This window comes from Ciconia boyciana, chromosome 6 (genome assembly GCF_034638445.1).
Source record: "Ciconia boyciana chromosome 6, ASM3463844v1, whole genome shotgun sequence".
Lineage (NCBI taxonomy): Eukaryota > Metazoa > Chordata > Aves > Ciconiiformes > Ciconiidae > Ciconia > Ciconia boyciana.
This window is the reverse complement of record NC_132939.1, coordinates 32,812,202-32,836,064: the sequence shown is the minus strand read 5'-3', so window position 1 is coordinate 32,836,064 and position 23,863 is coordinate 32,812,202. Positions and strand designations below refer to the sequence as shown.

At 40.7% G+C, this 23,863-nt stretch overlaps 1 protein-coding gene across 1 annotated transcript in view; it reads right to left on the bottom strand.

Annotated features, from left to right (window-relative positions):
- Window positions 1-17,938, bottom strand: part of COX16 (cytochrome c oxidase assembly factor COX16) — a 50,632-nt gene extending 32,694 nt beyond the window's left edge. Inside the window, exons 1-2 of the mRNA XM_072865106.1 lie at window positions 17,808-17,938; window positions 4,744-4,821 (exon numbers count right to left, since the gene is read on the bottom strand). Coding sequence (XP_072721207.1) covers window positions 4,744-4,821; window positions 17,808-17,867 — 138 coding nt within the window. The 5' untranslated portion in view covers window positions 17,868-17,938. The remainder of the gene's footprint in view (window positions 1-4,743; window positions 4,822-17,807) is intronic.
- Between the last annotated feature and the right edge of the window lie 5,925 nt (window positions 17,939-23,863).

Below are 23,863 nucleotides of genomic sequence, written 5' to 3'. Positions count from 1 at the left end.
TAGGAGAAAAGATTGAACTTCTGTCATTTTGACTCTTCACTGCCTCTACTTTCTGCCTCAGTAAGACAGAAAACATTATTATTCTCATTTCTTAGCTTTCTACTTTTGGGGTACACTCACTTTGCATAGGACAAAGGAAAAGTAAACAGGATCTACATAGTTTGTAAACACTAAAGAGGTCAGTATAGTAACAGTGTCGTACATAATCCACAGCAGGAACTATTTGCAGACTTCAAAGGTTAATTGATGTTTTGTTTCCTGACAAAATGACCTAGAAATTCCAGCCTTCCTAGAAGTGCTTCTGCTGCATGTTACCCTGGAGGAACTTGCTCAGTCCTGTCCCCTCCCCATGCTCTGAGAACCTGCCTCACAATAATACTTCTTCAACAAAGCAGTTTTGGAGCTTACAAACTCTATTTTATTAGTCTAAATGGCTTGCGTATGGCCTAAAAGCCTAGATTTTCCCAGGCAGTTAATATGCTGCTTCTCTTCAACCCTCTACGGTAACTATCAGCCAATAGTACAGACCATTCTACATGTCCAAGATTCTTATATCCAAAATTAAATCTCAATCAGCAAGTCTCTCCCATGCCTTGAATGACAACAATGGGCACACAGTAAGTAAAAATAATTTATTATAATATACTTGAAACATTTTCTGTATATTTAATAGAAGTCACATTTTCTGTAAAAAACACTCCTTAAATAAGCATCTCTTACATACACAATGAGAAGCAAGACAAAGAAAGAGTCTAGTTTTCTATTTGAGAATAAAGACATTTGGAATGATGCCTATACAAACCTACTCATTTCTTCTCCATTAATTCCCCATGACTTTCCCGTAAGCATACCTGGTTTTCTATAACCAATTTGATTTGCATAAATTCTTCCCAGAAAAGAAACAATTACCTAACCTAATGATTTCTCCATTAATGGACATTTTGGCAACAATAGATAATGGAGAAATCCTTGATTAGTTTCAGGAGAATTCTGACTAGTATAAATAGGCATTTACATCAATAAGTCTCAGCGTAAGTTCACTTTAAACACAGAACATTCAGTGTGCTGAGGGAATATGACTGATTTAGGTGTCTTGAGTAAATTAAGGTGTACCCCAAATGTTTTTTTGCTTTTGCAAGAGATGGGCATATACAAAGCCCTGATATCCAAAGATGCTATTCTGAATGGATAAAACATCTGTTCTTGGGATGCTAATAGCCCCTCTCCAACTGCAGCTCTAGGCTCTGTCTCTCTATTCTACACATCACCTGAGCCTTAGCCCAAGATCCCAAGCCACGGCCCAAATAAACAAGAGGACAGCATTCCTTTTGCAGCCCTTTCCCAGCCCCACTCCAGCTACAGCTCTAGGCTCTGTCGCTCTCCCAAACCTAACTAATCCTAGCCCCAGCCCAATGCATCACCACCAAACCATACTCCCTCAAAAGTCCAAACAACTATTTTCTCTTGAATTTTAATTCCTTTATCAAGGAACGTCCTTCAAAAGCCAGTTTGACACCAATAACATAGGCATTATCACTAATGCAGCTTTTGCTCATTAAGCCACAAAGATACAAAGAGAAAGTCACAGTTAACCCCTTAGTCACTGAAACACAGACACTAGTTCTACTATAATGCTTCCTTCGAAATACCACTGTCAACAGAGAACTTGCCTACTAACGTGGTTTCCCTCTCAGGACAATGAGAATGGTTAGACTGAAAAAGGAAAAGGATGAATACTTTTGAAGGGAAGGGATCATAGTTTAGTATTTGAAATGTAGCAGAGATATACCACAAAGGGATCATCTAAGTCTTGTCTATCTAGCAGTCGAATTAGAAAGAAAACAAGTTTAGGAGTCATGCTTCCAAAAGAGGGCATACTATAGTTGCACATCCTTAAAACATGATCAAAAAAGATAAGCACTCAGGTATTACAAATCCTAGCCTACTTTTGGATGGGTTGCTTAACTTTTTACAACCCCCATTTTTTCAGCAGTAAAATGGAAATAATAATCCTGCCTTTTCTGAGAGTAAGGCTATGAAGCTTAATTCATTTAAACTCTGTGAAAGTCTTTTGAGCTCCTTGTATGAAGTGTTACTTAATTAAACATTGTTATTATTCCAAAGGAGCAACTGTAACAACAAAATCCTATTTATTTTATTGCCTACTGCAATTTGCATATAACTGCCCAACCCCCCAAAAGGAGCACTTGTCCCTGTTCTGGTAAGAACTTATGTTAGTCAAAGTGTGTTAGATGAGAAAAGCATATTCTACTCCAACACAAAAACATTTTAACCAGTGAAAAACTAAACAGATGTTATGACCATCAGGATTTTTAATAGCGCTTTTAAATTACTTAGATTAATGTTCTTTTCTTGAGTTTCATGTACATTTTAAACTAGGTTTGTTTCTCTTTATCAGTTAAAATACATTCTAATCTCTTTTGACGTCTTATTTAATGAACTAGAATGTTCCTTAACTATTTTTATGGACATAGAAACAGAAACTAATGGAACACATTGCTTTGATTTGTCTGTGTACAAACGAGCCCAAAGTTGGTGTTGCTAGTTCTCAGCCAATACTGCATTGTTCTTTATTGAAATTTCATCTATGCCTAAATAAAATCATAATGAAAAGAAAAAGAAAACACAAAAAAGAAATGCTGCAGCCTTAAGTAATACTGGTTAGAGCAGAACCCAGATGTCCTCTTTTAGCTTTTCAGAGCTTAGGAACTCCAGGGTGTAGTAGCTTCCCCTCAGAGCTTTCATGTACTACTGTCTAAGTCGATGATGCTTCACTTGATTATAAATGCTGGGACAAGGAGCCTTATAGATCTGAACGAGCACAACTATTACCGTTTTTTTTCCCTGGGCTGCAGTCACAGTGCAGATCATGGAGGCCAAATGTAATTCACTGAGTATGAATTTGACCAAAAAACTGACAGAAACACAACAGGCAAATTCTTGCCCCTGTTGTGATCCCCATGTGGTTGGAGAAAAACTTAAAAGCTCCTACTGGTCCTAAAAGCCCAGGACTAATAGAAAATAACTGCCCAGAAGGCAGCACTGGAGAAAAGATTTGTAAGATTACTCTCCCCTGTCTATGGGCTATGTCAAATATATGACATACAAATACATACATGAGCAGGAGTGGGCCACATGGTGCTTCAAAGGCCACAGCTAGGTATGTGTCATGGTTTAACCCCAGCCAGCAACTAAGCACCACACAGCCGCTCACTCACTCCCCCCCCAGTAGGACGGGGGAGAGAATCAGAAGAGTAAAAGTGAGAAAACTCATGGGCTGAGATAAAGACAGTTTAATAGGGAAAGCAAAAGCCATGCATGCAAGCAAAACAAAACAAGGAATTCATTTGCTACTTCCCATGGGCAGGCAGGTGTTCAGCCATCTCCAGGAAAGCAGGGCTCCATCACACGTAATGGTTATTCGGGAAGACAAATGCCATCACTCCAAATGTCCCCCCCTTCCTTCTTCTTCCCCAGCTGTATATACTGAGCATGACAGCATATGGTATGGAATAGCCCTTTGGTCAGTTGGGGTCAGCTGTCCCGGCTGTGTCCCCTCCCAACTTCTGCACCTGGCAGAGCATGGGAAGCTGAAAAGTCCTTGATTTAGTATAACCACTACTTAGCAACAACTAAAACATCCCTGTATTAGCAACACTGTTTTCAGCACAAATCTAAAACATAGCCCCATACTAGCTACTAGAAAGAAAATTTACTCTATCCCAGCCAAAACCAGCACAGTATACAACACAAGGAACAATGAGGAATGATTAAACTAATTTAGATGGCCCACAACAAGAGTCTAAGACAAAACAAGGGGGTCTCCAAACTCTCAACAGCTCAGGATCTCAAAGATTTGACCACAGTAGAAAGCCACAGTGTCCAGAGTCTTACACAAATATTTTTTATATAAAGTGCCATACAGTATTTAAAAAAAGCTTAATGCCATCTGCAAGTCAGCAGCACTGAGACCAGAAAGCCTCTCTGCATTGCAATGGCAGACCTGTATATTACAAAGTTAGGGAAAGCAAGCCAATATTACTTTTTGCTGAACTGACATGCTCCTTTCAGATCTCTTCCGATACAATTTGGAACTAGTGTTACCCTTGGAGGTGTAAGTAGCACTAGGAAGCAAGCTATTTCCCTCATTCAGAAGGTTTTCAGTTTGTTTAAAGAAAGGCTTCTTCCATATAGTACATTCTGACATACTGAGTAAAGACGAGCTCTTGTTTCTTTCACAGAGCTTAAAGAACAGGATGTAGCACAATGTTAAAGGTATCTGCTTATCCCAGTCAATGCAAAGCCATGCCCCGAAAACCATCTAACATTATATACTCAATGCCAAGTACTGTTTGAAAACAGACCTTTTAAAATACATTTTCTCAGTCTAAATCTATTACAATATCTTTGTAATAACCTCCTTATAGATGTGCTTCACTTCTTTCTTGGGATTCAGAACTGCCACTTATAATCAACCAAAGGAACAAAATTTTTCTACTATTTACGTTGATCCACTTCACAGACGGTAAAAGGATTCATCATCATGTCAGGCCCTCTATTGTTACCTACACTACTCACTGCCTAAGAGCCTCAGCTGTAGCCCAGGGCCCAGTGGTGAAAGACAAATCCCCCATACCAACAGTTTGCTTGTCCTAACAGTCCTTTAGAAGATAGTACATATGCAAAATGAAATGAAAAAGTAAAGAAAACCATTTCAACTACCTTTCCATGTAGTTTGTGGACATCATATCTTATTTGAGCAAATTCACGGAGTCCAAAAGATCCTCCAACAAGATATAGCTGAAAAACAACAAAATGAAAACAGCCATGTTAGGACTACTAAGAAAAAGAACACTTTGCATACTGACCCAGTTCATTTACCAAGGGACCCTACTATTCTTCCAACAGAAACACCAGGAACTGAAGAAAATAATCAACTGGAAGATACGTATAGGAGAAAAGGGAGTATATGTAAAGTCAGAGCCTTCTTCCGCTCTCTGGGCGTGGATTTCACAAATTTCCTCCTTCATACAAAGACAGCTGCTTCATTACTCACATTTTCTAGGGAATTCCTCTCCTCTTACCCCTTCTTTTCCCTCCCCATATGGCTTCCTGACATAACTGCAGCAAAGGAACCTTTACTTCACCGCCACAGGATTTATTCTCATAATTTTCAAACTCTGTGGGGAAGTAACAATGCCATGTTGACTTACTCTGATGTCTGTGGGTAAGAGATCTAATTAAGCTTCTGAACAGACCAGCTGATTGGAGCTGTGGTTCAATGACACATTATCACATAGGCTAAGAAATCATATCCAGCACACCTGCACTTTTATTACTGCCTCCTTAGTTGTCTTGCAATTCCCTCCACACCTGTGAAGCCTATGAACAAGAATAATAAAGGGAGAAATGGGAAGAAAACCCCCTTCATATCCACATAAAGAAATCAATAAATTATTCTTTCTTATGACAGAGGGATATCATAAAACTCTCTATGTATTTTTACCATTAAAAATGGACAGACCAACGAACAGATCAAGTATTGTTAACAAACACCATTAAAGACTTGAAAACTAGCTTAGAAATCTAGCTGCTCCATGGAAGAATCAGGCCTCTTGCTCCTGCTCTGACCTGACAGACTCCATCTGCTCTTCTCTGTTAAGGCAGATGCACAGGAGGCCAAAAGGCTTCACATGTAGAGATGCACACCTAAGGAAGGTGGAAGCATGAGTAAGCTCTAATGACTTGAGTGGGGAAAAAAAAAAAACAAACAACCCCAACCCACCCTATTTTATCACACCATATTGCTGTTACACTCCTTCACTACAGGCTGCTGCTGCACTGGTAACTGTTTTCTACACAATGCTGGCTGATTTCTTGCTACATATTAGGTTTGCAGCAATGGCCTGTGTTCAAGAATTGTTATAATTATGCTGCACAGGTAGTCAAAACGTATGTTTTTTCCAAAAAGTATTCCATCCAAAGTTCAGGTCACTGAGGCCACAAAGCCATATTCATTGAATTTAAATTTAAAAAAAAAAAAAAAAAGCTTTCTACATCTATTCCTTCTAAAAATTGCAGGACTACATAATTTCCCATCAAGCAGGTAAAACTACTCACAACCATGTGAATGCAATCCACATATATACTTAAATGCTGGTATATTACAGACTGGTACCCAGGAACTAATGTGCTCTGTTCACAGAACAGGGAACCCTTCACCAATGGGCAGGAGGTAAAGGCTTCACAGCCTCTTTCTGGCCTGGCCCTTTCCATAAGCCTAAGAATCTAGCTGATAATTACAAACAAATAGACCAAAATTTTGTGATACAAACATCCAACTGCTAGGCCACAGAACTCATTTCAGAAAACCCATCAGAAAATCATCATGTGGCAGCAAGTTAACTTTTAGCCACTAGAAATTTGACGTACCAAAAATTGGATGGCACCATACTTGTATTATAACTGTTCGAGAAATTAATGGTGCTCTTGCAAATATTGAATCATTAAAATACACAACAGAAAAAAAGGTATTTGTATAAAGGGGGGGAAAAAAAGTCTTCCTCATGTGTCAGTATTTTGGTAAGAAAGAATAACAGGGAACAGAAAATAAAGTATTCAAAATAGTTTAAAAGAACCTGAAAATTATTCAAGATTTATTCAATCAAACCAGAAGATTTGTCAGCTGAAGATATGGTAACACATAATACCGAAAGTCTCGAGGATCAGACTATAGTTGAATTTTAATATGGTTGACACCTCAGCATAAGTTTTCATTAGCTGATCTTCTTTAACTCCTAACAAGTATTATGTTAATTAACAGCCAATGAGTTAATTTAAACAAACTTTGACTCCTAATGAACAGAAATCAGAAGTGCTATAGACAAGTTTACAGCTGTTACAAACCACAACTTATTGCCTTTGTGTATATTAGCATGTTGTCAAAGAGTGGCTATGGCAGGGCAAAAGCAACTGCACTGGAAATGGTTCAGTATACAGTTGTTAAACTAGGCAGAAAGTAGCAATTACTTGTGACATCAATTAAAAATTAGTTTGCCCAACAACAAACTTGCATGAAGTATATACTGTTATGAGATGCAATATGAACAAAGTGGAAGACTTTTAAGTGGCCTGTTCCTCATAACCCAACTATTATTTAACATAATGAAAAGGTCCACTGTGGCTTACAAAGCCATGCTCCAAGCTAAAGAAGAAATACTACATTCTTTAGCTTTGATCATTTAAAACTATGTAATGTACACTCTAACTAACAGAAATCAAGTAGAAGGTTGTTGCATGAAATAAGTCGTGCTACTCATTTTGTCTCTTCACATCCTATCACTTGTTTGACAGCAACCTTCTATTATACAGTGCATTTTACATTTGCAGCTATACACACGATAAAGAAGTTGATACACACACCCCTCTCGGTTCCTTTAGACAGCTTTTGGCCTGAGACTGTAATTTTACTCAAATCACCTTTATACTACTAAAGGGAAAAAACCCACTTGATTTCTGATGTACTTTTGCTCTTCATACAGCATAAGCAGTATAACTAGCCTGGCAAGTTGGCACATTTCGCTTATCAGGCATTACCAGTATAGTTGCCTTTACACTTCCAATAGCACAACGATTGATTTTTCTTAGGATGAAACATCAGTTAGGCTCCGTCAGAGTCAAAGCACATTGATGCTGTAAGAAATTACAAATGCTACTGAAATATTACACAGTGTAATGCTGGAAGGTTAGGATTAAATAATTTTCAAAAGCACAGAATACACACAAAAATATAATACGTTTACAATTTTACTTGACCAATGTTCTAAAGAACAAAACATGATGTCTAAGACTTCACTGGAAAACCAGACCAGAATCAGTCATATTCAGCACTTATTTAATCAACCAACAGCATGTCAATAGAGTTAGCTGACAAACCTGAGCATGAATTGCCTTGATGTACAAAAGCCAGAGCAGCAATGGACAGCTATTCAATTAGATTTTTGAAAACTGTTCAAAAGCCAATAAAAGAAGATATAAATGAGTTTATGCAACTATAATAGCATTAAAAGTAATAAAGGGCTCAGTGACTGACAATGCATTGAGTGGAAATATTAGCCTTGGTTTAAGTGTTTCCTTTCTCTTTTTTGCATTATGAGGGAAGATGTCCTCACTACCTTCAAGTTAACTGTATTTAAAGGGAAGAATGCATATATACGAACAGTCAAAATAATTAGAAGTGGGATAAGACTCAAGTTAAAAATTCCAGCAACATTATCAGCTTGTTGGCTTTGCTTATTCTGTCTCTCACATACATTTCTAGTTTCCCAATTTGTAAAATAGAGATAATCTCTACACTCCTTGCAAAACACTCTTCAGTTAAAAAAAGCAGTACAATGGATGAATTTGCTCAATGCAAGCCAAGGGCAATAGCGAAGTCCAGTACGTTCCATCCACTAGTCCAGACATAAAAAGAGACAGTAGAAGCTATTCAGGATGCCATATAAATAGAACAGTTAGGTTCGCAATATTCTAATGAAGTCAGGCTCAAGTTCACTCTCCGATTAACTGAAAGGGGAAAAGTAATGCCACATATAATGAAAATTAAGATATATTTTTCTTCATTCCAATTTTAGAATCATACAGATACTTAATTGACATTATAAAATGTTAAGACATTGGCATCTGAAGAGCACTCAAGCTGGAAAGTTCAAATATACCTGCATTCTTTCATTGTTGAGGGAACTATTCATTTTATGTGCTTCAGAATGTGAAGCAAAAAATGTTATTATGTAGTGAACATCATCTGTCTAGTTACTTGAATGCATTCAGCAGATTGATGAAATGATAAATAATTTGTCACTTTGTCCTTCACACCTGAATTTTACCTTAAGAAGGCAAAAATCATAAAACATACTAGTTAGCCAGCACTTAACGCCAAAGCAAACAGCTTAACAGCACTGCTAGCACAACCCCCCATTAAAGATCTCACATTGGATTATTCCTTTATGTTTCAGTGAGTACACAAAAAAACCCCTACAATGTTGTAATGCAATTATGTATGCATGGAAGACTTGCATGTTGCAAAACAAAATGAAAGATAGGATGTGACATAAGAGCACCATCTGTCACATACAATCAGCAACCTCAATAAATGTTTTATGTAAAAAAATGACAAAAAATTCTCTTTAATAACATTCTTCTAAAAATTCTATTTGTTCACTTCTCCATTGGGAAGTACGTTATGCAATCAGTTATGGATGGCATCAGACTGATCCCTTGAACTGCATCTTAGGATGGGAAATACTTGTATTTGTCACCAACTACAGCAAGATGTTCACTGAGGACTCATAACAGCAGAAGAACTTGGGACTTACAGCAGATCCCTACATTTTTAGTTTCCTGCATAATCTAAAGCAGCCATCTTCAGTTCCTTGGGTTAACAAAATAACAAGAAACTATTTCTCTGGCAGCACCAGCAATTTGCCATATTACAGGCGTCCCTGTTGTTAGAGAAAGCCATTTCTGCTATAGTACCAATTGTGAAAGCCAGATCACTAAATTACATTTGTCATAAATCCCTAAATTAACCAAATCACAATAGTTAGTGCTGGCAACACAGACTATGCAGTGGTGGAAAACGTTACGATACATATCACTGGAGAAGGAACATGATAATTTTCTAGCCTCTTCTTCAACAGTGCTGCTGCAAAACCCTCCAGCTATTCATCAGGAGCTTCAAAATTAGAAGGGTCATGTGAATCATTTTATTTTAGTTTGCAGTGATCCGGGTAAAAAGGGGTTTGGGGTTTCCTTTTTAAAGAACTGTCATATGTACAGTGCAAGACTGGTGAAAGATGGCAATCTGACAGCCCAGAAGACTGAAGTCTCTTATTTGTTCCCTAAATAAAGTAGCAGGGCAAACTGCCAGTCCCAGGAAAGACCCAGGCAAGTCATCTTAACCTGAAGCGCCCCCCTCTGCCAGCTCTAACTCTCAAGAGTTTATTTCCCACAGCCGTTCCAGCACTTGGCTCTAACGCTGAAACTGCTGAGAAGAGGGAAAAACAGTGCAGAATTTTCTTCTCAGAAACCTACTAAATCCTCCCCCCACCCTCGATGGGAGCAGAAGAGGGTCTACCTTTTCTTCTTGTCTGCAACAAACGGAAATCATTTTTAGTTCAGATCAGAGGCCTCCTTTGGGGAAAAACAAACCCAAACTATGCATCCCTTAGTAATTATTTAGTTCAAAAGCACAACGAAGAAAGAGAATGCGCTGATTTAATGCCTATGCTAGAATTCACAAATTGTAGAAAGACTGAACTGCATTACATTCCAAAATGGATGAAATATGCCAGCAGATGACCACATGGATGCCATGCTGGCAACCCGGGACAGCAGCTGATATAAACCGGAGCCAATCATAACTGACTGATAAAGCAGAAGAGTGTAGTTTTCACAGCATGTAGAACTCCGTGCAGAATATTAAACTTGACCCAAGGTATCAGGTTAATTGGCTCAGTATAGAGTATGTTCAAAGCAATGATTTTAAAGATTGCAAATACGAATGGCTACAGGCCAGAGTACAACAAAAACTGTCTGTATCCTTTCAATGCTACTATTCAGTGTCTTAGGAAGAAAACGAAACCTTTGTTTATTAAAATGTCCATTTCATAACAGGTCGGAAAGCACAGAAAATGCATTTAACAGAAACCAATTTAAGAACAATGCAGAAGAGACAGAAACCCATATGTTCCTCAGCGTGAGCATTAGCGAAAAAGGGCATTTTCAGCCACAGCATTGTCATTTTGCATTACACACATTGCCTGGGCTGGTCAGATGACAAGGGAATTTCACTCAGCAGCTGCAGCTGTTTGAAAACCAAGTCTGCCATGGTGGTCAAGCTGCAGTTTCTGAACACCATCTTCTCTTTCATCATAAGCTTCTAAAGGCCACAATTTCGATTCCTTATTAAAATTATCATTCCCATTACTCACAGGTTCAAATCTAGCCAAGGTACACTACAATAAGAAACTGTTTACATCTCATGGCAACCTGGTGTTCTTGTGATGTGTTAGGCCCAGCTCAAAATAGCAATAAACTGAAACCTGCAGTAAAGAACATAAAAATAAACCACTACTAGTCAAGTAATACTTCCCTATTGACAACACTGGACAGGGATGAAGATGAAATCTACTACAGAGTAAATATTAATCTTACATCTTTACCTTCACCACCCCTTGAAGGTGGAGACTTAGAGCAGGACTAAACACACAAAGTGAAAATAGGCAAGTCTGTACTTATGTTCCTGTTCTGAGGCTCAACACAGAACCTCAGTTTCCCTGAGTGCCAGATGAGTCCATTCTACCAGCATTAAGCAATACAAATACACTCTTTATGTTTTAAAATGAAACAGAGGAGAAATCTGGAATACTAAAGAGTGCCTATTTGTTTGTCTAACATTTATCTGGAAAACAGTACTCAAAGATTAAGAATCAAAAGAAAAGTTTAAGGCGTTGATTCAAAAGATGAGCTCAGAAATTTTAAGGCCTGACAGTCAACCAAAAGATGAAAGTCAGCTAATTCAAGACTGCACAAACTGGAGTCCACAGAAGCCCATTCAGCTTGAACACGCTGGCTTCCACTCCGGCACAAACAGTTCCAGGGGGTGGTTTTGTCTGGAACAGCTCCACACTCCGCTGTGGATCCAAACACACACAGATGAACAGGAGATGCAAAACAGAAGCACAGCAGAAGTCGAAGACATATCTCATCATAAGCTTAGATAGCCAATATTTATAATACAAGTCATTGAAGCATAAAAGCAACACTCTGTGATTCGCTGATTGGGAGCAACCATTTTAAAATTCTAAAAACAGTTTCGTATTTATTGCTTCTCTAGGCTACAAATGTAATACCTGTGACTTTTACAGGCAATCTCAACTTATCTACAAATATTAAAAGTCAGAATTCTCTTCTCATGGGTAAATGTTAACTTCTATTCATCTCTCAAAAGCATATTAACATTTAAATCAACTGTTCTGCATATGTCAAATTTTATTGTAAAGTTACATGAAGTAATAAATACTAATAAAAGTCCTGCAATTCAGTATTATGAATTGTTCAAGGCGATAATGTGAATGATGTTAACAATAACACTGACATATCTAAAAGTGAAAAATGCTGATTGTAGTACTCCTTTTTCAAACATAGCAGAAGATAATGTAATAAGAGTTTCTACACATAGACACTGATGGCAACAATAGATCTCAGAAACATGATTACTCCTGAGAAGAATTTTCCATATTTCTCAGTGTTCATATAATCTTTTATGGCCAGATCCTCCAGAATCCATGGGAAAAAAAGTGTGCCTTGTATTCAGCATACCCCAGGACTCAGAATTCAGCAGCTTTTTATGAAATGAATTAGGAAAGTTGTATTTAAAGAAATCTTTGGGATCTTAGTTATTTAAATACATTTAAATGACAAAAACATAGTTTCCCTACCCATTAACCCTATACAACTTTCATGTTCAGTGACTCACAGCACAATAAAACACCATTTCACAATATTTGCAAAACATTTATCAGCGTCAGTCATGGCTTCCAGATCACCCTGACTTCACCAGTGAACAAAACTAATCCACAGACATGTAATTTCATGTCCTGATGTCTGGGAAATGTTTTTGTTTTGTTTGTCAAAAAGGTTGAGAGACAACTGGTTCACTAACAAGGGCCTGAGATGCCACTGACCTTCTCTAATGGTGCCTGGAAGCACTGACCACATTGCTGCAGCATTGTTAGGGACTCTCTAATCTGACCTTTTTTCTTGTCCTGTACATGACATGCATTCTTGGCGTCTCTTGACGACGTGTTTATCAAAGTAAACTTGCACTGTTCAAGGCAGCAATGTAGATGGCATTGTAGTACAGTCTGTGTGCATAAACACTGATGGAAATAGATTTTAGAAACATGTTTATTCACAGAAAAATCTTTCACTGTTCCAAGCTACCCCCATCTTCTCTTTTGGCAACACTAGGCACAGCACATAAAACACCAAAGGCAAGATCCAGAAGGAGAAGCAAAGTACTTGTAAAAAAGAGTACAGTCATTACAGGATGAGGAAAAAAAAACAGAAAAAAGAAGTCAAAATCTACATCTATAGATATGGAGAATGCCGCAACATACTGCGAATCTGAAACTTGCAGCACTGCATATGTAGTGCAATATACTTATTTTAGGTGTGCAATAAAAATCACCAAATGAGCCACAGACCATATTTTCTGACTGCTAAGATGCCACTTCAGATCCTCAGAATTTAATTTCTCCCTTGTAACATGTTGACAGCAGAACTAGAACTGCGTCTATACATTCATTTTGCAGCTTAAGAGAGTATGAAAGATCCTTGTCTAGAATCAGACAGAACCACAAACACAAGTTTTGGAAAGTGGTGTGAGCATATGAAATAATGTTTTTTTAACATGTGTTTTAAAACTGTTACTGCTTTGCAATTTTGAAGTCCACATGTTTCCTCAATGATCTAGAGTCACCATTTATACTTGTCTGAAAAAATAGCTTCCAGCAACCCTCAAATATTCTAACTGCACTAGAGAAGTAACCTTACATGCTCAGTGTCTCATAAGAAAGGTACGACACTGGATCCACTAAGAGCCTCCAAAGAACCTTGTTCTCTCAAGATTTTCTAGAAGCATCACGGCAGCAATACGACATTGATAGACGCATCCCTTTTGGTCAGGTAGAGTTGACTGTGGAATATAAAGCAGCAGTGACTGAAGCTCTTCTTCTAAAACAGAACCAAGTATCCTGAAGACTTGTAAGTTAAGCTTCATGTGATAAGGAAAGAGTTCCCACTATCATGATAGGAAACAGAGACGTTAATATAGCTGACAAAGATGTTTAAGTTACCACAGAGGTGGCACAGCCTTCCATCATAACAGCAAATTTTACAGATACATCTGTAAGGTCGCTGGAGTTCAATCCAACATCTACACAGATGTTACCACCTTTACCAATGCTTTAGGACTACTCGCCCTGTAGCACTCAAGCTGTTAAGATATTCCATGCCAGGTTACATCACTCTCTCCTGCATGCTTAGTGTTTTATGCCACGCAGCAATATCTTATCTGCGAAGTTTACAGAGTTAAAGAAACATTCACAAATCAAGGTTTCCTGCAGGTTTAATTCCTACCCCCTAGAGTCTTGTTGGTGCTCACAAAGAAACACTCTTATCTTCTGAGAAAGTATGACTGAAAACTGTGATTTACACATCTTACTCTGAAAGCTGTTGTCAGTTTGAGGTTTAAAGATCAACCAAGAAAATTCCTTCTGCACTGAAATATTCTAACAGCCCCAAGCCCAAAAGAACAAAGAAAAAAGGATCAAGATAATTTACACTAAAAAGTAAGAAATATTTTTAATATATATTTGTGCATGCGTGTGTATAATGAGACATTCATCTGCCTTTGAATTATGATCTCTTTAACCTTGGAGCCTTTAGAAAAAGTGGCAGAGGGATTTTTCATTCAAATATGCAGTGTAAGAAGGGAAGATATGAAAGCTGTTTGATTTTTTTTTTTGGGGGGGAGGTAAAAAAAGGAAATATGGTACTGATGAAAAGTCCAGCAGTACTGAAGAATAAAGTCCTGTACCTGTCTAGTGAAAAAAAATATGTACAGGATGCAAGAATCTAACAGAAACCTTTGGTTTCAGTATTATCAACAAATTCAGCAGAATTTAAGGGGTTACAAAGGCATGCTCCTTCTGATTCTGTGCATAGATTCAGTGTCTTTTTTGCTGTAATTGATCTTTTAGCACAATTCTGTTCAGCTTCAGAGATGTTTTCAGAGTTCAATGGGGAACTGACAAGAATTGCATGAATTTTCCTTTTTCTTACTCCTTAGGAAGCCTTTGGGCAGCAACACAGAAACATTCTGAAGTATTCACAGGGGATAATAATTTTAAGGCAGGGAGACATGAAACCCTGGAAAGAAATATAATAGAATATTTCTCTATATAATATTGTCTCTGGAGGAAAGAGCTCAGTGGTAACAGAAATGGAATTAAATTAGGCAGTACAAAGTCAAAGAAACCAGTCTCAAAAATTTCTGCTATGACCTATGGCAAATCATGCAAAAACACTAGGAGGGCCAAAAGGACAACCACAGGTCTACCTTGGCCTGGGAAGCTGAAGTCCTAGCTCCAGCACTGAAGCAGAACTGAGAAAATCTACACCATTGCTGCCAGATAGTTGTTCAACCTTTTCTTAAAAACCCTAAGTATGTATCACGAGTGCTCTTTCCTAACTAAGAGTAATATTTTCCTAACATCTGATCTAAAGCTCATTTATTTTGGTACTTCTTTCCCAAGCTATGAAAAGCAATCACCACTCTCAATATATGATGTACAGAACTTCTCAGACTTTTCTAAAATAAACTAAGTCAATTCCTTCAAGCATTCCTTAAAGGCGGAATGTCGGTTGTATCTTTTATGTTGCTCTCCTCTAGACTTTACAGTTTGTCTTCAGCATCTCTACAATGGCACCACAAACCTGGAAAATTACTCCAGCTGAGGACTTTGAGTAGACTGGAAGAGTCCGGTTCCCTGTTTTACTTTACTTTTGACAAGTTTCTGTGTCTTATAATGACATTTCTGTTTTTCACAATATTACAGCCCTCATTATTTTTGGAGGACCCACCCCACCTAAGATACCTTTCAATTTGGAAGGCACCTGATAACTTCATTTTATAATATTTTTTCAATCCTTTGAGAACACAAATGATAAGAAGCATATCTTTGCCATACTTTCTCTGAAGTGCAATTCTCAATTCTCACAGGGAAGGTAATGCAGAAAGCTTTATCAAAGTCAAGATCTTGTGTATCAGTTGCATCTCCTCACCTACTATACCAGTTAACCTATCAAATATCAAATCTGATATATTTATTATTGAAAAGCAATGGTGACTTTTTTCTCCACCACCACCAGGTCACCACCTCTAAGTATCTATAATTTAATCACTTAATATTTTCCCCAAACCTTTTATGGAGTTAAAATTGAGCTGGAGAGTACTAAACTGCCTGGGTTCCCCTCATTTTGAAAGAGAAGTAGCAAACCTCAAGTAATTACATAAACAATAGGACTGTGACCTAAAAATATATCCAACCTTAAACACCTAAGAAACGTGTTATTAAACTAAAGAATAAAGTCAGAGCACTCAAAAGATTACATGAAAAATTAGAAAGCAAAATAAATTCAGTCTAAGCATGAAAGCAGCAAAGTTCTGGACAGCCTTTTAGGTACACATGCATGCAGCACGATATCTAAACAGCTGTAACACTATGCTTGATCACTTTATGAAAGGTGTTATATGAAGAGGTTGTCTGCAATTTCAGATAGTGGAGTTGCTGATACAAATGATTCATACAGTTGTGGTATTATCACACTAGTCTGTTGGTTTGGTTGGTTTTTTTAAATCTGTTTTCATTTCTTACAAATGTCTTCATCAATATTTTGGGAAAAGATACTTCACTGTATTCAATTGCATGAATATTACACTTAAAGTCTCTACTCTAGAACCTCCGTAATATCACTTTAAAATAAACGGCCTTAAACTTTTGTAACTCTAACAAATGTCACTGTTCTTCTTTGGACCACTCCATTTTCCTGAGGCATGCTGCTGAATATTTGAGGAGGATGACACTGATTTCTCTAGTAGTAGTATAAAAATGTTGGAATTATCTTTTGCCCTACTCATTATCCACCTTGAAATTTGCTTACTTTTTCTAAACCAATTGTATATATGGTAAATGAGACATGAATTGCATAAACAGAAACCACACTGTCCTGGCTGCTGCTTTTGTCTTCCTTCCTGAGTTTTTATCCATAAGTGCATCTAAGTTGTTTAATTTTTCTTCTAATGTGCACAGGTACTTAGGATAGGCAAGTGCAATCTATTATGCTGTCCGTCTTATAACTTTTATTCCTTTGGCTTTATTGATCTTTTCTAACCTTGACTATTCTAAATAGTTATGCCTCACCTACCACTTTGAGCACAACTGTAACTATAACCTATCAACTCATTTAACTCAAATTCTTTCCATTTGTTTAGATGTATAAATTATCAGACCAACACTGCCGCTGTGGTCTAAAATCGGTTGACAAGCTAAAGAAAGTTAGACAAGCACACAAGCAATGTTTTAAAGAAAAAACACCAAGATGCATTTCCCTCACCTTTTAGTTAGGAATATCTTTCAGAGTATGCTTTATAACCCTTTCCCTGGCCTCCAAAGGCCACCACTGACCCTGCGGGCAGAGCGGGGCACCGGGCTCACGCCCTCCCTCCACCTCCTCTCCGGGCACACACCAGTCCCCTGCAGGTCCTGACAAGAGGGAGAGACAGAAGCACCGTCCACCAGCTAACACAAATGCGCCTGCTCCTCCCTGCCAGCATAAATTCACCTGCCGTTGTCCCCCTGACACCCACAGAGACCTGCCCGCGGGGTCCCGGCCCCACGCTGCCTCGCTGCCTCCCTGCCCCCCCCCAGCGCACGGCAGAAGGACTCCGCAGACGGGCACGGCCCAGGCCGTGCCCTCAGGGGGCCAGACCCCCCCGTCCCTCAGGCGGCGGCAGGACCGTGGCATCCCCGGAGCCCGCTCGCCCCCCCGGGGTGCCGCCGGGGCGGGGCCTGGCGTCGCACCGGCCCGCCCCCAGGCCACGCCTCCTCACCGGTGCCGGTGCCGGTGCCAGTGCCCCCCCACCCCCCCGCGGTGCTCACCAACAGGGGGACCCCGAAGGTCATCGTGCGGCCCCTCCACAGCTTCCGCAGCCTCTCCATCCCCCTCCCTCTCCATAGGCCCCGGCCGGCGCCCTCCCGCCTCCGGCCCGGTCTCAGCACTTCCGGCGGGGCGCGGGTCCGCCCGCCACAGCGGCCCCCTCCGCCACGGCAACGCGCCCGGGGAAACGGGGTTCCGCTGTGGTGTCCGCGGCCGGCGCTCCCTTCGGTGCTCCCGTGGGATGTTTGGCAGAAGGAGTCGGCTCGGGCCTCGGCATCCAACTAGCCACCGCCTGTGCAGCGCGGCCGGGCTCAGCGAGCTCTTGCCCCTGTTTCTCCAGACATAGCTGATCGCTTGTTGAAATAATCCCCATGAAACAGTGCGGTCAGACTCGCTGGGCCAGCCAGGTGCTTTGCCTGACATGGCTGCTGCAGCCAAGTTACCAGTTATAAAGCCACAGGGTACTTCTAGGTTATAGACGCACACAGAGGTATTGCAAAAGCTCTTTGAAGTGGCGGACGTTTGTCGAACATCCACAAACGGTCTGCCGGTACCAGACCGGCCTGCGAATGGTTTCATCCACCCCACTGGTTTTCCTGAGGAGAAATGTTTGTTGGGGAGCACGTCCCCGTGTCCTGCACCAGCTGTAGCTAAGTTGCTTAGATTTTATATAGATTCCACTGTATCTGTGGGAAGACAAGGATGGGGCTGGAGCCATGCTGTCACCCGCACAAGAATGCAGCTAGGACCTAAGGCCAGGGGATGCCAGTAACAGCGTGTGTGTGCTGAGAGGGGAATCCAGGCTTAACATGGTCTGGCTCCACGGCTGCCAAGCCTGGGCTGTCCTGAAGCCCCTCTGAGGTTTCTGCCCCTGTATTTTTTCATCTGCCATCTATGGCATGTGGAATGAAAGCTCCCCACCCGTTATTCCTCCTGGAAGCTTTCCTGTGCAAACGTGCTGGTTTTGTTAGGTGTTTGTACCACACCTAGCACAGCGGCATGCTCGTTTTTGGATTAGGGCTGCTGCACATTATGCTGTTACTCTTACTGTTGATTACTTTTGGTACCTGTGAATACCCGTTCACTAATATCACAAAACATTGTACATGTATATTGCGCTATTATATTCAGGTAATTACATCCATGAGTGGCAGTTCAGTCTGTGTGTATTCCAGGACTGAAAATCCAAAGTTAGTCACTACAGCATAGTCCCCAATGGTGAGGTGAAAGCACCGTCCACGGAACTGCAGGAACCCCGGCCTGACCTTGAATTATCCTACTAAGATAAAATTCCCTTTAGGTGTGTATGGGGAAGGGGAAGAGGAATTCACCTTTAGTAAAGCCACCTTTGAAGCCACAGAAATGAGCAAACAACAACAAAAGACTACAGAGAATAAGAGTCTCAGGACAACCCTGAGGCTAATGGGGAGCTCAGTGCTACCACGTGGCCAGGTGGTTTGCCACAGGAAGTCCCTCAGGAGAAGTTCCCTCCAAGAACCTTGAAGGTGACAGAAGAACATGTTTCCCCAGACAAATCCACTCCAGCAGACAGAGGAAAAGCCTGCAGTGAATAGTTTGATAAGAAATGAAGGCTCACACTGTGCATAATAAAGAAAAATCCATGCGAGCATCGATAGCTGCCACAGCATTCCCAGCGGTGAAGAGAGTGCTATTCCACCTGTCAGCAAGGTGAGGATTGCCTTTTCTTGCTTGACGAGCTCCAGGTACTGCAGTCTGGAGCCTAGAGAAGATTTAGCACTGCGTATACCTTCTTTGTAAGGACTTCCAGCAATGGAGGTGTATTTCACATATGTAGGGTTACTAGCCTCACTGAGCATACCTATCTGTTTTGTGGTGAACATTTACAAAGGCTTTCAAGTGAGAGGACTTGACTCAGATTCCTGACATTTTTCTGTGTTCTGAACTTCCTTTTGTGCTTCTGTGGGGTATTTGGTAAACGGACTTGGCTTGGGTAAAGTGGACCTCAAAGGCAAAAATCTGCCACTTTGCAAAATCACAGTAAAATGATGACTAGTTCAAATGACTGACTAGTTCACGGAATCTCAACAGAGCTAGGGATTTCACCTCCCTCCACACATCGGAAAAGCCACCCTGCAGAACTGAGGTCAGGGACATTTCAGGAAAGCAAGTGGTACAGAGAGACTAAGACCTTCTGCAGCTTACACCTGCGATACCTTGGCAGGGTGGGAGGGAGAGCAGGGCTGAAACAGCAGGAAACATTGCCATTCAGGGTTGGTAAGCACTGGAGAGAAAGACATGCAGCTTCTGCTGCCTCCAGTGAGAGCTGAAGGCTGTGTCGGTATTCACCCAGTGGATGATCAGAACTTAGCCAGCTGAATCTTTACTTGTAACAAGAGGCAAGCCTGCTCAACAATGTTAAGCTGCACATGCAGTCCCCACTAGCTGTTGTAGGTGAACACACATCTTCACTGAGGGCCGACTTCTGTAATTTTGAACTTTCCGTCAAAGCTCATTGATTAAAGCAGTTGTGAAGGTCTGGCCACTAGCCATGTCTTTCATTCTGTAGCCTGGTTTCCTAAGGAAAGAAGACTGCCATGATCATACTGTCTGTTTGCCTGCATTGTTATCCCTTATCTCAATCACATGGGACCCCCAAAAACTTTTACAGCCTTTTCAAAACAAAGCAGGCTACAACAGCGCTAATGGACAGTCTTACTCTGAGATTTAGAGCCATGAGTCATTCATTCCTGCTAGGAACTAAATGTGCCATGCCATTGACTCAAACACCTCTCAGCTACAGCCACATGCACAATGGTGGAGTGCTGATGTGTTAGAGATAAGAGCACATATTCTCCAGGCATAGGCTGTGGTGTTTTCACATATTACTGTAGCCAAAGGCTCTGCCATGTTCTGGTAGCCTGTGGCAATGGCAGAGTGGAGCTGGGAGAATGAAAGCTCCTCTTTTAAATACTTCCTGAGTCACTACACAGCCTTTCCACAACCCAAATCATTGCCTGATGGCGAGCACAGCAGGGACAAAGTGGAACAGGGCACCTGCTGCCTCAACTCAAAAAATAATTTAAAACCATTTGAAAATGAAACACTGATGATTACTTCCTTTGGTATTTTCCATTAATCACATCAGGGAATTGGTGGAGGTACTTTACTTAAGTTTTCTGAACATGTCAATAAGCCACGACTTATATACAAACTAAAATGAGAAGAAAATCAAACATATATAATAAGAAGATAAGCTAACATTATTGCAGTCCAGCGGCCACTAACTTGTTCTGAGAGCCTCTCCAGCCTAGAGACAAATAAACAGAACTGAAGAATAAAAAAATAACATAGCAGGAAATGACTGCTTCTTGAGTACCTCAGTAACATGAAGGCAACATGGGTCTGAATTGCAGAAATGTGAAGTCTCAGCTGGGAGCGATGAGAGCAAGAGAACAGGTCTGTGTCCATCCCCGCGCTGTGCTGAGACTGGGATGAACTCATCACAGAGCACAGGCTCAGTCCTGGGGGTCCAGCTCACCCAGGGCCTCTGAAAGCACAACTGTCCCTTTTAAAACTTCATAAGAGTTTGAGAGATATAGGCCTCAAATCACAGACTCGGGAAGAGGAAGCCAACTGACCAAGAAAAATCAGTAAGAATAATCTCCTGAAATTAAGAGAGCTGCTATTATAGATACAGACATGCTGAGAAGAGAGGTTATTACTTACCTCTTTCCTCTCACCCTAACTTACCCTAGAAACAGTTTGTTTTGTAACTCTAATATTCCAGCATTAGGCTAACCTCACCTTCAGTCTTACTGCCCCACCTGAGTACTGTGAGCTCTCTGCTAAAGACATAACCCACAGCTGCTGATGCCCATGTGCAGAGTTGGTGCCTTCTCATTCCAACTTTTAAAAGGGCACCACAAGTCCTGGCAGTAAGAAGAAGGGTGAAGAGTTTGTACCAGTGCCATGGGGTGCTCTTGTTAAGATTCATAAGCCGCTTTTTTGTTTTCATTGATAACTGCTGGTATCTAAAATTTTCCCGTGTTGTTATGCTCTAAAACAGCAAGAGAAAGCAAATGTGTAACTAAATACAAATATGATATAATTATATAATAACAACAATATTTTTTTCATAATTGGAAGGATAAGAAAAGTGCCTAAAACAAACATGCTGTGCCAGAGATGAACAGGAAATTAGACTTTTAAAATGTCTTCATGTTTAATAATCTAAAATGCTGTTAAATTACAGAGGTAAAGCTATCATCAATATATATTTTATTTCCACAGTGTCCCTTTGTTCTTGTCATTGTTGGTTGGTCACCTTGAACAGAGAGGGGTGGGGAGAAACACTTTTGAAGATATTCTGGGTTTGATTTACAACAGAGGTTTAATGCCTCCTTGATATGACCCCTACTGTCATAAACAAATGGACAAACATAAATGTAGATAAAAGAACATCTGTTTTTTGTGACATTGACAGCTCGCCCCAAGTGTTGTTCCCAATACTTCAAGCACATATTCATGTCCCCAAGGAGGCTGAATGTAGCTTTCTTGTCCGGGTTAACATACAGCCAGTTAAGCATTTTTTTACTTTGTGAAATACTGTGAGAGGGTTTTCCATGTGAAACGTGCCTCTGGAGCCCTAGTCCTCTCCTAGATGTATACATGGTGCTTTATCTGGAGCTCAGGTCCAGAGCAGAAACACGAGGGTGATGGCTGGCTGGCTTTTGTCACATCAGGAACTAGGTGTTTCTGACTGCAGTTTCCCTGGCCTAGACAAAAGCTCTGGGAAAGCCTCTTCTCACTTTCCTCCAGAGAAGGACCTAAAAAGAGATTTTAAAATTCACTGCACATAATGTGCTGCTGGCTATTGGCAGGCACCCTGGGAACTTCAGACAAATGAAGCTTGCACTGCTGGTTTAGGCTGCAATGACCATGACTGCAGGGGAATAGAGAGTGCAACAGTACATTGTGTAACGTGGTTTCTGGGCAGCGGGATGGAGAACAGGATGGAAATCTTATTAAACATCCCTGGACAAGCCAGGGTAATCAAGACTGGTGCTGGACTGGATACCAGGACCTGCAGAATTGCTCACAATGCAGTATTGGCTGTGAGTAGCCAAGGTTAATAAGGAACATGATTTTAGTTCAGTACAGAACTTGCAGCAATTTTTTCAGAGGATGAAAATGAGAGGCGTAGTGTGAAGGTTTTGTTGCCCAAACATGCATCACTTCAGGAGGCGGTGGAGTGAGGCCATCCTGTGAGTTATATTTCTATCCAATAGATCTCTCCAAAGCCTCCTGCTTCACTAAGAGCGTGCACATGTAACAAACCATTAAGCGCTGTCTGTGCAGACATGATGTACATCATAGCCAAGACCTTCAGCCCTGAAAGCGCACACTTCTGTATACCTGAGCTAAAGAAACAGCTGGTTGGACTTAGCATGCTATTGCAACCAATAAAAGGACACAACCACCCATCATAAGGGCTTGCAGTTCTTTCTGGGTGGAGGGTGGAAGTCCTGACTTGGTAGTAGCTGTTGAGAACAGCATTTCTAAAATGGCAACCCTCTCTCAACACTATACCTGTTCCTTTTTCATCCTCCTTTGTGTAGCCAAGAGGAGTTGCAAGGGAGAGAGGGCGCCTGGATTTCCCCTTTGATTCTCTCCTACATCTTCTGACTAGAACTCCTAGTGAGGTAATTGAGTGGAAGAGTTGGTGTACTTGTCCTTTCCTCCTCCTCTGCTTTCTTGTCAGCTGTCAGAAAGAGCATAAATACATCAAAGGACCAGATTCTTGTCAAGAGCTAGCCTGGAGAGGCCAGTGAGCCAGCCATGCCCTTTTTTCATGCCACTTGAAATAGTGCACACAATGGAAGGCACCATGGTGGCCCGTGCATTGGAAGGGTCATCCATGCTTTCCAGATGTGGCCCTAAATTTCCCCCTCCACCTCCAAAAAGGGAGGAGAAGGAAACAAGTTGACATTCTTTGGGTTCACCACTTATATTTTACCTTTTTGGGTTGTCTCAAAAATAGGCTGGGGAAGGGTGGCTCTAGAGCCACATTTTAGGG